General features: G+C 48.2%; 1 protein-coding gene across 3 annotated transcripts in view; it reads right to left on the bottom strand.

Moving 5' to 3' along the window:
* Nucleotides 1-13,193, bottom strand: part of APAF1 (apoptotic peptidase activating factor 1) — a 195,766-nt gene that overhangs the window by 52,942 nt on the left and 129,631 nt on the right. For all 3 annotated transcript variants that reach the window (XM_073556887.1, XM_073556884.1, XM_073556886.1), the window contains exon 21: nt 4,596-4,721. In XM_073556887.1, coding sequence (XP_073412988.1) covers nt 4,596-4,721 — 126 coding nt within the window. The remainder of the gene's footprint in view (nt 1-4,595; nt 4,722-13,193) is intronic.

Below are 13,193 nucleotides of genomic sequence, written 5' to 3'. Positions count from 1 at the left end.
CACGTATGTGAATAAAGGACTATTGGATTGTTTCCCCTGCTGGTGAGTGCTACAGCTTCTTTTTATTGCTTACTTGGATTTATTCTGATTTCATGTAAGCACCAATACCAGCTGTTATTTTACCGCAGAGTTCAGATGTATGTGGATCCGTGTCTGAAAAGTGGTGACTTGTGTTTCCTAGTGCCGTTCGCTTTTTTCTTTGCTTTGGAATTGACTATATATCTATATATAGCTCTGGCAAAAATACATAGACCACTGCACAGTTTTATAAAAAATCAGCTTCTCTACATGTCTGACAGCCATTCCATTCCAGTGTCAGTTGAATTCCAACCAGAGTACACCTCATTCTACTTCATGTGCTTCTGATTAGGTGATCACCTGAACCAAAGCTTATTTAACGAAAGAAAGTATAAAAAACCCTGCTGTGGTGTTCACAATCCTCTTGCAATAGGACAAGTTGGATGGAAAAACAAGTGCTAGTAATATTCCAAAAGTAATAGGAATGAAAAAATAACTTAACCATGCCAAAGGAGTTGAAAGGAAAAGTCTTGCGTGAGAAAACGAAGGGCTCAATTCTGGCTTTACTAGCAGAGGGATAGAGTGAGCGTCATGTTGCCTCCATCCTTAAAATTTCTAATACGGCAGTCCATTACAAAAAGGTCAAGCAGCAGATACTGGGGATAACAAAGCAACAGACCGGCAGAGGGCGAAAACGACTCTCCACTGACCGGGATGACAGTCATCTTATTCAAATGTCACTCAGCAACCGCAGAATGACATCAAGTAACCTAAATGGCAGCTGGAGTGAAGTGCATGGCAAGAACAGTTTTAACAGGCTCCTAAAGGCAGGGCTCAAGTCATGTAAAGGTAGAAAAAAGCCTTTCATCAATAAGAAGCAAAGGAAAGCCAGGCTGAAGTTTGTCAAAGACCATAAGGATTGGACCATAGAGGAATGGAGTAAGGTAATCTTCTCTGATGAGTCTAATTTTAAGCTTTGCCCATCACTTGGTCGTCTAATGGTTAGACGGAGACCTGGAGAGGTGTACAAGCCACAGTGTCTTGCACTCACTGTGATATATGGTGGAGGAGCGGTGATGATTTGGGGATGCTTCAGCAAGGCTGGAATTGGGCAGGTTAAACTTTGCGAAAGACATATGAATCAAGCCGCATACAAGGTTATCCTGGAAAAACAGTTGATTCCTTCTGCTCAGGCAATGTTCCCCAACTCTGGCTTTTCCAGCAGGACAATGCGCAATGCCACACAGCTAGGTCAATCAATGTGTGGATGAAGGACCACCACATCAAATCCCTGTCATGGCCAGCCCAATCTCCAGACCTGTACCCCATTGAAAATCTCTGGAATGTAATCAAGAGGAAGATGGATAGTCACAAGCCATCAAACAAAGAAGAACTTTGCACCAAGAGTGGTATAAGGTCACCCAAAAGCAGTGTGAAAGAGTGGTGGAAAGAATGCCAAGATGAATGAAAGCTGTGATTAAAAATCATGGTTATTCCACAAAATATTGATTTCTGAACTCTTCCTGAGTTAAAACATTAGTATTGTTGTTTCTAAATGATTATGAACTTGTTTTCGTAGCATTATTTGAGGTCTACGAGCACTGCATTTGGGTCGCCTTCCCAGGGTCGTGGGGTACTCGGTACCGGGCCGGTGTCGGCAGGATGTGTCACAGCAGCGGTGACCCAGTCCGTGGGCCTGGGCGCCAAATTATCAGGGGAAGTTCGAATGGTGGTGGAATGTAGTTAGATGAATAGTTCGTGACGCCACCTGTGGTGTTCGGCAAGTGAGGTGTTAGGCCGACGCTGCATGCAGATCCTCTGTGACTGATGGTGGGTTGCAGCCAAGATGGTGTAGCTCCCCACAGGTGGAGCTGTAGTCCCAGGGCAGTGTAGATGCTGGTACCAGATGTAGCGGTACCCGGTATGTTGGCGCAGGAATGAATGGAGGACACCAGGGATTGTAGTTCCAAAACTTTACTCACAGTCTGTAATACACACAGGTGCCTGCCTCCATGCTGTGTCCTCCGGGTCAGGGACTCAGTCAACCTCCAGGCAAGATGGAATGCTCCCTTCCAACATTCCGCCAACATGTGCCTTTCTGAACGTCTCCTCTATGGCGCCTTTAAGTGTGAAGTACTCCTAGTACTGAGTTACACTGGAGTGCCTCCTGACAGATGTTCCCAAGAACTCTACTTGTGCGGCAGACAGCTGTAGCCTGCTTCGGGGACTCCTTACTCCAGAGTCCCGGCTCACTATACAAGTTGCTGTTGTGCCCCCAAGTCTTAGATGGGAGTAGTGCATTTACAGCCCACTACTCCACCGGTGTGTTTGCTGCAGAACCATTAGTGTCCATACAACCTCGGGGACCGGGCCCCGGCCTTGCGCTTAGAACTTCTAGGCAGGGTTCTTCCTCTAACCCACGTCCTCTGTGTTCCCTTTTACTCCTACGTTCCGTACTTGTCTTTCTTTCCTATGGAAGCTCAGGCTTCAGTTCAATGTCTTTCTCCTTCTTTCCTTTCCCGTGCCAGCTGGCTCAGGTCAACTCCACCCGCCCCCCAGCACGTTTCGTGTTCCAAGCAGGGAACCACCAAAGGTGCTCTGCTACTCTCTAAGCAAGGAGCCGCAATGTGGCTTTGCTGAACTTTGTGGGGTGCGAGTGTTGGAGCGTGGTCAGGAGCCTCCAACTTAGCTGGATGGTGGGGCACCACACCTCAGGAAGAGGTGCAGTACCTCTGTGGCGACTGAGCCTCAGAGGCGCAACACATTTCTTTGCTATTTTGACCATTTCTCATTTTCTGAAAATAAATACAAAATTCAGTGCTTGGAAATTCGAAGACATGTTGTCAGTAGTTTATAGAATAAAAGAGCAATTTACATTGTACTCAAAAATATACCTATAAAGAGAAAAATCAGACAAACTGAAAATTTTGCAGTGGTCTCTTAATTTTTGCCAGAGCAGTGTGTGTGTGTCATGTCCTTTTAGTTACCTGACCGCTGCAGCCAAACACAGCCTGCTGCGATCTGGTGACTTTCAAGCAGGCATTGCTAATGGAAACGCATTGTGCTGAACCACTAGATGGATTTCTTCACTCCAGGTATCATTTTAATCAGCTTATCAGCACAACCTGACACTGTCTGTAGGTTACTTCACAAAATCCTTCTGACAGGTTCCCTTTAATCTCATGTCTCTTGTGATAAGTTTCTTAAGAAGTTTTCTTTACAAGTTTTTACGTAGCAAAGCACACTTGGTTTTGAACATAGGAAGTCAAAATCAAAAATCTATGTCCTAGAAATTTTTTTTTAATTTCTTCAGCTACTTTCACAGTAGGAGGTTGCAACCATACAAATAGAGAAGCCTCCAATTCCTTGTCTTTCCTATATGACTGTATATTTTTGTTGCATCTGTATGTTCAGCCCTGCATGGCTAGCAGGTCTATGCTATACTGTTGTATGAGACTGATTACACATGAAAGAATAAAGCCCCCGTCACACATAGCGATCTCGCCAGCGAGATCGCTGTGTGTGACACTGACCAGCGACCGGCCCCCCCTGCCGGTTATCGTTGATCGTCCTGAAATAGCCAGGACATTTTTTTGATTGCTGGTCTCCTGCTGGCCAGCACGCATCTCTGCATGTGACAGGTGGGAGACCAGCGATCAGCGCGCTGGTAACTAAGGTAAACGCAGGGTTTCTAAGCAGCGCGCACTGCTTAGAAACTCGATGTGTACCTTAGTTACCAGCTCCCTACACAGCGACGCGCCCGCTTGGAGTCGCTGGTGCTGATCGCTGGTGAAGCTGCCTGTTTGACAGCTCACCAACGATCATGTAGCGACTCATCAGCGATCCTGACAAGCTGATATCGTTGTCGGGATCGCTGGTGAGTCGCTATGTGTGACGGGGCCCTTAGGCTCAATAAGTTCCTGTTTTCCACTACAGGCGGATGCTACACACACCAGGTTAATTCGCTTTACCTGCTGTGATCCCATTTTATATACATCTTACCCATTTGTTAATAAAAGATCTGAAGCAGTTATACGGATGAGTCAGTGCTTGCTTATAAAGTTGACAGAAAGGACAACGCACTTGTAAAAACTGCCAGGAGTATGCACTCAAATAGGTTATTCCGATCGCATACACTATAAATGTCTCTTGAAACATGGGGACTGCCATTTTATAAATGTGAATCACGTCCTTGAGCATGCTAAGTATTGCCTTTTCTTATGAGAACTGCTCTCCCTTTCAAGCATTCTACAAATTGCAGTCATTTCATCTCTCACCTTTCTAGCCAAGACAGGAATCAACCCCGCAAGAAAACACAGTGTTGAAAAAGAGACAGAAAAAAATTCCAGCAAAAAGAACAGGAAACATCGTGCCCGATCTGTTGGCTTTTCTTGCCCTCTGCAATGCGGCAAAACAGTAACTAAAAACAAGGGCCTGCAAAACTTATACCCAATCTAATATCATTAATGGACCAACCTAGAATCTCAAAATGGCGAAAATAGAATGCGAATAGATAAAATATCTGATACGCAAAGAGCAAATACTTACTCCAATTGAAAAAGAGTTAGGAGACATACCTGGACACTTCCATCTTCCCCACCTACAGCCGCTAAGTGTTGATCCGGGTGCAGGCAGCAGCATGTTAATGAAAAGGCCTGAATGTTGCTCTGACAAATGATGTCTCCAGTCTTTCCATTAATTACCTGATTAGATAAGATGAAATTAGAATAGGATGATTACAGCTCTTTATGGAACTTTTTGGTTAATTAAGGTGACAAGTCATTGAAAATTATTAATTAAATTGGAGAGGGAGGATGCATGTCCTGCCATCAATCTAGTGTCAGCACCTCATTGTTTTAGTGTTTGGTTGGGGTCTCATCTGCCAGACCAATGATTAATTTCAGGGTAATGATCAATCAGATTGACACATTTTGTCAGATAGCTCATATATAGGGAATCCAAATGTATGTATATAAATGCACAGGTAGCAGATTTGTCATGTGCCTCCTAAAAGGTTTAATTATAGTAGGGCTCTATTTTTTCTTGTATTAAAGGGGTTGTCTGTTGAAAACAAGTTATCATTTATCCATAGGATAAGTGATAACATGTTGATAAGGGGGGGGGTCCAACAATTAGGACCCACACTAATTGGGAGAACTTTTATCCTTGTTAAAATAGAGTGGCAGCGCACATGTCTTCTGTATGGTGCTGCCAAGTGCTGAGCCCTTTGGAGAATTAGGGTACCGTCACATTCAGCGATGCACCAGCGATCCCGACCATGATACGACCCGGTCAGGATCGGTGGTGCATCGCTAAATGGTCGCTAGTGAGCTGCCACACAGGCAGATCTCACAGCGACATAGCAGCGATCTATCGGTCGTTACTTACCTTTCAGACGCGGCGATCCTGACGTTCTCCCGTCCGCGTCCACGCGTCACTCGTCGGCGCCAGCAGGAAGCGCCCGCCGAGAAATGGAGCTGCGCGATCAGCGATGGACAGCGGGAGAGCCGGTCGGAGGTATCACACATAGCGATATCGCTGCTGCGTCACCATATCGGTGATGCTTTAGCGATATTGTTAGCGATATCGCTATGTGTAAAACCCCCTTAACAGAGCTGAATGGACAGTCCTATTAATATCTGTTAAAACTACATTTCTCGGCAGCACACTGCTTTTCTTCAGTGCTGCAGGACCCTCCCTCTGCTCTACTGTGAGTTTCCAAGGAGAAAAAAATCCCAATATATAGAGAAAGAGATGAGACACAGAGATTAAAAGAGCATGAGTGACAGAAATAATGAGCGATGAGAGAGAGAAATAGAGGAAAGAGAACCAGAACAAAAAAATGGACATGAGAAGAGAAATTTCATAAGGTTACCTTCGATACAAAGTACATATCCACAGCAAATAATCAATTTGAGGTGTAATCAAACTGATGTAGTGTACAAAGTTTTTACAAGGATTTTTTTCTACTTACAATGTGCACTTGGATTTCCCAGTTTCCTCTAGTAAACACAATCATGCCGTTCCCTGTATGCTCAGCAGAGCGGAGCTTTACTACAGCATGGCTGTCAGAGCAATGACAATGCTGCGTGAATATCTTATTACACAGGTTTATTAGATGCATCTGTTATTCTTAAATTAGGCAGGGTCATTAGGATCAAGTGGAGCAGGTATCAGTGGGATCGCCAGGGCATGATAGCGAAGCTTTACTACAGCATGGCTGTCAGAGCAATGATAATGTCATGAGAGGGCTGGGGAATGTTTTATTAAATCGGGTCATTAGGTTTATCTGTGCATGCTCGACTGACAGCAAACTGGAGGACACATCCACTGTCATCATAAGGTAAAAAGAGCCATGGAAGGGAATTAAGGGGTTGAAAGCCAATTTTAAAATCAAGCTGTATTGTGATTTCTTCTATATGTACTGAATGCTGACACCAAATTATGATTTTGGGAATTACCCTTTAACCAGCCATGTTTATATTTCGCTTTACCCTGTTATCTACTACTCTACATGCTTAGAGGTGTGGGTTCATTGGTCTGCTTTGGAGTAGAAGCACCAGCTAGTGTGAGTGGTGCTACAGTCATGGCCAAAAGTTTTGAGAATGACACAAATATTAATTTTTACAAAGTCTACTGCTTCATTTTCTCTAACGGCAATTTGCATATACTCCAGAATGTTATAAAGAGTGATCAGCTTAACAGCAATTACTTGCAAAGTCAATAATTGCCTAGAAAATGAACTTTATCCCCCAAAACACATTTCAACATGATTGCAGCCCTGCCTTAAAAGGACCAGCTAACATCGTTTCAGTGATTGCTCCATTAACACAGGTGTGGGTGTTGATGAGGACAGGGCTGGAGATCAATCTGTCATGATTAAGTAAGAATGACACCACTGGACACTTTAAAAGGAGGCTGGTGCTTGGCATCATTGTTTCTCTTCTGTTAACCATGGTTATCTCTAAAGAAACACGTGCAGTCATCATTGCACTGCACAAAAATGGCCTAACAGGGAAGAGTATCGCAGCTAGAAAGATTGCACCTCAGTCAACAATCTATCGCATCATCAAGAACTTCAAGGAGAGAGGTTCCCTTGTTGCCAAAAAGGCTCCAGGGCGCCCAAAAAGACCAGCAAGCGCCAGGACCGTCTCTTAAAAAAGTGTTTCAGCTGCGGGATCAGCCACCAGCAGTGCAGAGCTTGCTCAGGAATGTCAGCAGGCAGGTGTGAGTGCATCTGCACGCACTGTGAGGCGGAGACTCTTGGAGCAAGGCCTGGTCTCAAGGAGGGAAGCAAAGAAGCCACTTCTCTCCAGGAAAAACATCATGGACAGACTGATATTCTGCAAGAGGTACAGGGAGTGGACTGCTGAGGACTGGGGTAAAGTCATTTTCTCTGATGAATCCCCTTTTCGATTGTTTGGGACATCTGGAAAACGGCTTATTCGGAGAAGACCAGGTGAGCGCTACCACCAGTCTTGTCTCATGCCAACTGTCAAGCATCCTGAAACCATTCATGTGTGGGGTTGCTTCTCAGCCAAGGGAATGGGCTCTCTCTCAGTCTTGCCTAAAAACACAGCCATGAATAAAAATGGTACCAGAATGTCCTCCAAGAGTAACTTCTCCCAACCGTCTAAGAGCAGTTTGGCGATCAACAATGCCTTTTTCAACATGATGGAGCACCTTGCCATAAAGCAAAGGTGATAACTAAATGGCTCAGGGAACAAAACAGAGATTTTGGGACCATGGCCTGGAAACTCCCCAGATCTTAATCCCATTGAGAACTTGTGGTCAATCATCAAGAGACGGGTGGACAAACAAAAACCTTCAAATTCAGACAAAATAAAAGCATTGATTTTGCAAGAATGGACTGCTATCAGTCAGGATTTGATCCAGAAGTTGATTGAGAGCATGCCAGGGAGAATTGCTGAGGTCCTGAAGAAGAAGGGTCAACACTGCAAATATTGACTTTCTGCATTAACTCATTCTGTCAATATAACCTTTTGCTACTCATAATATGATTGCAATTATATTTCTGTATGTGATAAAAACATCTGACAAACACACATAAAAACCAGAGGCCAGCAGATCATGTGAAAATATAATATTTGTGTCATTCTCAAAACTTTTGGCCATGACTGTACACTCTACTTATCCCCTTCACCAGCTTGGCTTTTTCAATTTTTGAGTATCCACTTTTTTTTTTTTTTTTTGCTCCCCCTCTTCCCAAAGCCATAACTTTTTTATTTTTCTATCAATATGGCCAAGTGAGGGCTTGTTTTTTGCGGGACGAGTTTTACTTTTGAACAACAGCACTGATTTTGTCATATAGTGTACTGGAAAACGGGAAAAAAATTCAAAATGTGGTGAATTTGCAAAAAAGAATAAATATCCAATTCCACATTTTTTTTTTTTTTAACCATGTTCATTAACTCTAAAACTGACCTGCCATTATGATTCTCCAGGTTATTATGAGTTTGTAGATACTAAACACATATACATTCTTTTTTAAGTGGTGAAAAAAAGCCCAAAGTTTCTAAAAAAAAAAACATGGATTTTTGTGATAATTCACCATAAAATCCTTTTCTCTGAGACGCTCATTGGGGGACACAGGTACTGTGGGTGTATGCTACTGCCACCTGGAGGCTGACACTAAGTGAACAAAAAAGGTTAGCTCCTCCGCCGCCGCACACACCCTCGCCCTGATTGCTGGCAGAAACCAGTTTAGTGCAACAGCAGTAGGAGAACACAAAACAAATCAGCCTTAAAGCAGATGTCAATATGTCTGGAAAGGGACCACTCTAATATCAACAAAAAACGCATATTACTTAAATAAACAAGAGCCAACTGGCTGGGTGCTGTGTCCACCAACGAGCGTCTCGGAGAAAAGGATTTTACGGCGAGTTATCACAAAAAACCATGTTTCTCCTTCGTCTCATTGGGGGGGACAGGTACTGTGGGACGACAGGTACTGTGGGACGTCCTAAAGCAGTCCCTGGGTGGGAAGTTGACTCACTGATCCAAGCTACATGCACCTCCTGTCAAAAGGTGCGCCACCGCTGTTTGGAGAATCCTTCTACCCAGGCTCATATCTGACGAAGCCTGAGTATGGACATTGTAATGTTTGGTAAACATGTGCAGGCTGGACCAGGTTGCTGCTTTGCACACCTGCTCCGCCGAAGCCTGGTGCCGAAGAGCCCAAGAGGAGCCCACTGCCCGAGCAGAGTGTGCTCTGATCCCCGCTGGAACCGGCGCACCCCTGGTGCGGTAGGCTTCCTGAATAGTTAGACGGATCCACCTGGCTATAGTCGATTTTGAGGCTGCGAGTCCCTTCATGCGCCCCTCGGGTAGCACGAACAGCATGTCCATCTGGCGAAAGGGTGCCGTCCGTGACACGTACCTCCTGAGTGCTCTCACCAGGTCCAATGTGTGAAGAGCCTTTTCCACACGGTGTACTGGCGCTGGACAGAGCGAGGGCAAGACAATATCCTCATTAATGTGGAATGAGGAAACGACCTTCGGCAGAAAGGGGGGAGCTGATCTGAGAACCACCTTATCCTTGTAGAAGGTGAGAAACGGTGCTTGGCAGGATAAGGCCGCCAACTCCGAGACTCGCCTAATGGAAGTTATGGCTACAAGGAATACCACTTTCCAGGAAAGGTACGACAAGGAAATGTCTTGAAGAGGTTCGAATGGAGCTTCCTGGAGCACACTCAGGACAAGGTTAAGGTCCCAGGCGTCCAGGGGAGCCCTATAGGGAGGTACCAAGTGGGAGACTCCCTGGATGAAAGTCCTCACCTGCATATTGGTAGCGATTTTCTGCTGGAAGAGGATGGACAAGGCCAATATCTGTCTCCTAAGGGAGTTCGGGGCCAACCCTGAGTCTAAGCCCGACTGGAGAAAAGCCAAGATCTTAGGGATAGAAAATGTCAGTGGAGAAAACCCGGGATCTCGACACCAACCAAAGAAGACCTTCCAGGTGTGATGGTAATTTTTCGCCGAGGGAGGCTTCCGGGCGCTAACCATTGTAGCGACAACCTCACGCTCAAACCCCGCCTGGGTCAGAATCCAAGATTCAACGGCCATGCCATCAAACACAGGGCCCCTGAGTTCGGGTGGAAGATCGGGCCCTGGGCCAGTAGGTCTGGGCGCTCTGGCAGTCGCCATGGGACGTCAGCGAGCAGCTGCACTAGATCTGCGTACCATGCCCGCCGGGGCCAGTCTGGGGCCAGCAGAATCGCTAGCACCCCTTCTGTCTTGATCTTCTTGATGACCCTCGGAAGTAGTGGCAGCAGGGGGGGGACAAGTATGGAAGGCGAAATTGGTTCCACGGCAGAACCAACGCATCTACGGCGATCGCCCGCGGGTCCACCTCCAGCGTTCCCCACCATTGGCAAATCTGCTGGAATACTTCGGGGTGCAGAGACCATTCCCCGGACACGACACCCTGCCGGCTGAGGAAGTCCGCCGCCCAATTTTCCACGCCCGGGATGTGGACCGCCGATATTACTGAATGGTTCCTCTTGGCCCAGTGAAGCACATGTCCCACCTCGCACATGGTTGCCCTGCTGCAGGGGCCCCCCTGATGATTTACATATGCCACCACCGTGGCGTTGTCTGATTCAATCTGGACGGGGCGTCCTGCTAGAAGGTGCTGAAAATGTTGCAGCGTCACCCGGACCTCTCGTATTTCTCACAAGTTGATCGGGAGGCGTGCCTCCTGTTGCATCCATTGCCCCTGGGTCGTGTGGTGGCGAAAAACTGCTCCCCAGCTGAGGAGGCTGGCGTCGGTTGTGACCACCAGCCACTGGTCTGGGGGGAAAGGTTTCCCCTGAAGGAGGGAGGAACTGATCTTTTACCACTGTAGTGACTGTCTGACCTGAGAGGACAACCGGCACCAACGATCGACCGTGAATGGGTTCTTGTCCCAAGATGACAAGAGGGCGTACTGCAGGGGGCGAAGATGAAATTGGGAAAACGGAATCGTTTCCATTGCCGCCACCATCTTCCCTAGTACCCTCATCCCAAAGCGCATGGTGTGAGGGACTGGTTGTAGAAGCTTCCGGGCTCCTTGCCGGAGCGCTAGAGCCTTGTCCTGAGGGAGAATTACCAACCCTCGGGAGGTGTCGAAAATCATCCCTAAAAAAGAAATCCTCTGGGCTGGGGACAAGGGATGATTTTTTTTCCTGTTGGCCAACCACCCTAAGCGGGAGAGGGTATCCAGCGTGATGCTGACATTCTCCTCGCATGCCCGAAATGAGGGGCCCTTCACCAAGAGGTCGTCTAAGTATGGCAAGACGACTATGCCCCGAGTGTAAGATGGCCATAACGACTGCCATTACTTTTGGGAACACTCCTCTGGGGGCGGTGGCTAGCCTGAAGGGTAGTGCTGCAAACTGGAACTGTTGGCCATTGATGGCGAAACGTAGAAACCTCTGATGCGGAGGAAAAACGGGAACGTGCAGGTAGGCATCCTGGACGTCGATAGAGGCCAAGTATTCTCCTTGCTCTATGGCTGATATACCGTATTTTTCCGACCATAAGATGCACTTTTTTCCCAAAAAATTTTGGGGGAAGTGGGGGGTGCGTCTTATGGTCGCAATATACTAACCTCCAATCATGGCTGGAGGCTGGTGCGGGTGCCGCGGGGCTCTGCGGTGCGGTGGTGGCAGCGGGCGGGGCTCTGCGCGGTGGTGGCGGCGGGCTGTGCTCCGGTGCAGGGGCGGCGGATCCGCCGGCATTTCCTTGCAGCCCGGAGGCCCCCGCACATCTGTTGCTGGCCGCCGCCATGTTGCGGTGGCCTCCGGGAACATGGACGCCGGGAAGATGGCCGCCGGTCCGGGGACGGCGCATGCGCGGGTTCAGATCTCGTCCCGAGATCTCGGGGGACGAGATCTCGTTGCCGAGATTTGAATCTAGTCTCTCGAGATCTCGGGACGAGATCTGAACCCGCGCATGCGCCGTCCCCGGACCGGCGGCAATCTTCCAGGCGTCCATGTTCCCGGAGGCCACCGCAACATGGCGACGGCCAGCAACGGAAGTGCGGGGGCCTCCGGGCTGCGAGTAAATGCCGGCGGAGCCGCCGCCCCTGCACCGCAGCACAACCCGCCGCCACCCTCACCCCGCAGAGCCCAGCTGCCCCAGCCCAGCACAGCCCACTTGCCCCAGCCCAGTACAGCCCACTTGCCCCAGCACAGCCCACCTGCCCCAGCCCACTTGCCACAGCACAGCGCACCTGCCCCAGCCCAGCTGCCCCAGCACAGCCCACCTGCCCCAGCACAGCTGCCCCAGCCCAGCACACCTACCCCAGCACAGCCCAGCTGCCCCAGCACAGAGCCGCCACCACCGCACCAGCCTGGACCACTGAATGACCTCTGTGACCACTCCTCCACCTGTGCCGGATCCCTTCCCAGGTAAGCTGAATTCGGACTGTAAGACGGACCCCCATTTGACACATTATTATTTTTTTCCCTATTTTCCTTCTTATGGTCTGGTGCGTCTTATAGTCCGAAAAATACGGTAACTGAACGGAGAGACTCCATTCGGAAATGTTTGATCCTGATGAACTTGTTCAGGAGCTTCAGGTCCAGAACCGGCCTGACTGTCCCGTCCTTTTTGGGGACCGCAAACAGATTGGAATAAAACCCCTAAGCCTTCTCGTGCTCTGGCACAGGAATAACGACTCCGTTGCGCTTGAGAGACTCGACGGCTCCTAGCAACACCTTTGCCCGGGTCTCCACTTTGGGAAGCTGGGAAAAAAAGAATAGTTTTGGGGGAAACCTGACAAACTATCTTGTACCCCGAAGACACCAGTTGCGTCACCCATGAGTCGTGTGCTACCGAGACCCAGACGTGGCGAAACAGGAGCAGGCGGCCGCCTACTCTGCTGATGTCGCCCACAAAGTGCTCAGAGTCATTTAGCTGAGGCTTTCTGGGACCTGGTTCCCCTTGACCTGGTCTGGCGAGCACGCATCCTCCCCAAAGGGTTGGCTCTATATGAGACCTGTCGATCCCTATCCTGGTTGGAGCGACGGAACTGGCCGCTGCCATCCACCAGGGGGTTGCGAAAGGCCCGAAACCGTGCCTGAGGCTGGCGAAACGGCGGTTTGATCCTTTGTTGCGGGAGGAAACTGCTTTTTCCTCCTGTAGCATCGGAGATGAGCTGGTCTAACTTT

This window comes from Dendrobates tinctorius, unplaced genomic scaffold, assembly GCF_039654945.1.
Source record: "Dendrobates tinctorius isolate UK_male_01 unplaced genomic scaffold, ASM3965494v1 ptg000241l, whole genome shotgun sequence".
NCBI classification, from domain to species: Eukaryota; Metazoa; Chordata; class Amphibia; order Anura; family Dendrobatidae; genus Dendrobates; species Dendrobates tinctorius.
The sequence above is the reverse complement of the archived record's forward strand: the minus strand, read 5'-3'. Positions and strand labels throughout refer to the sequence as shown.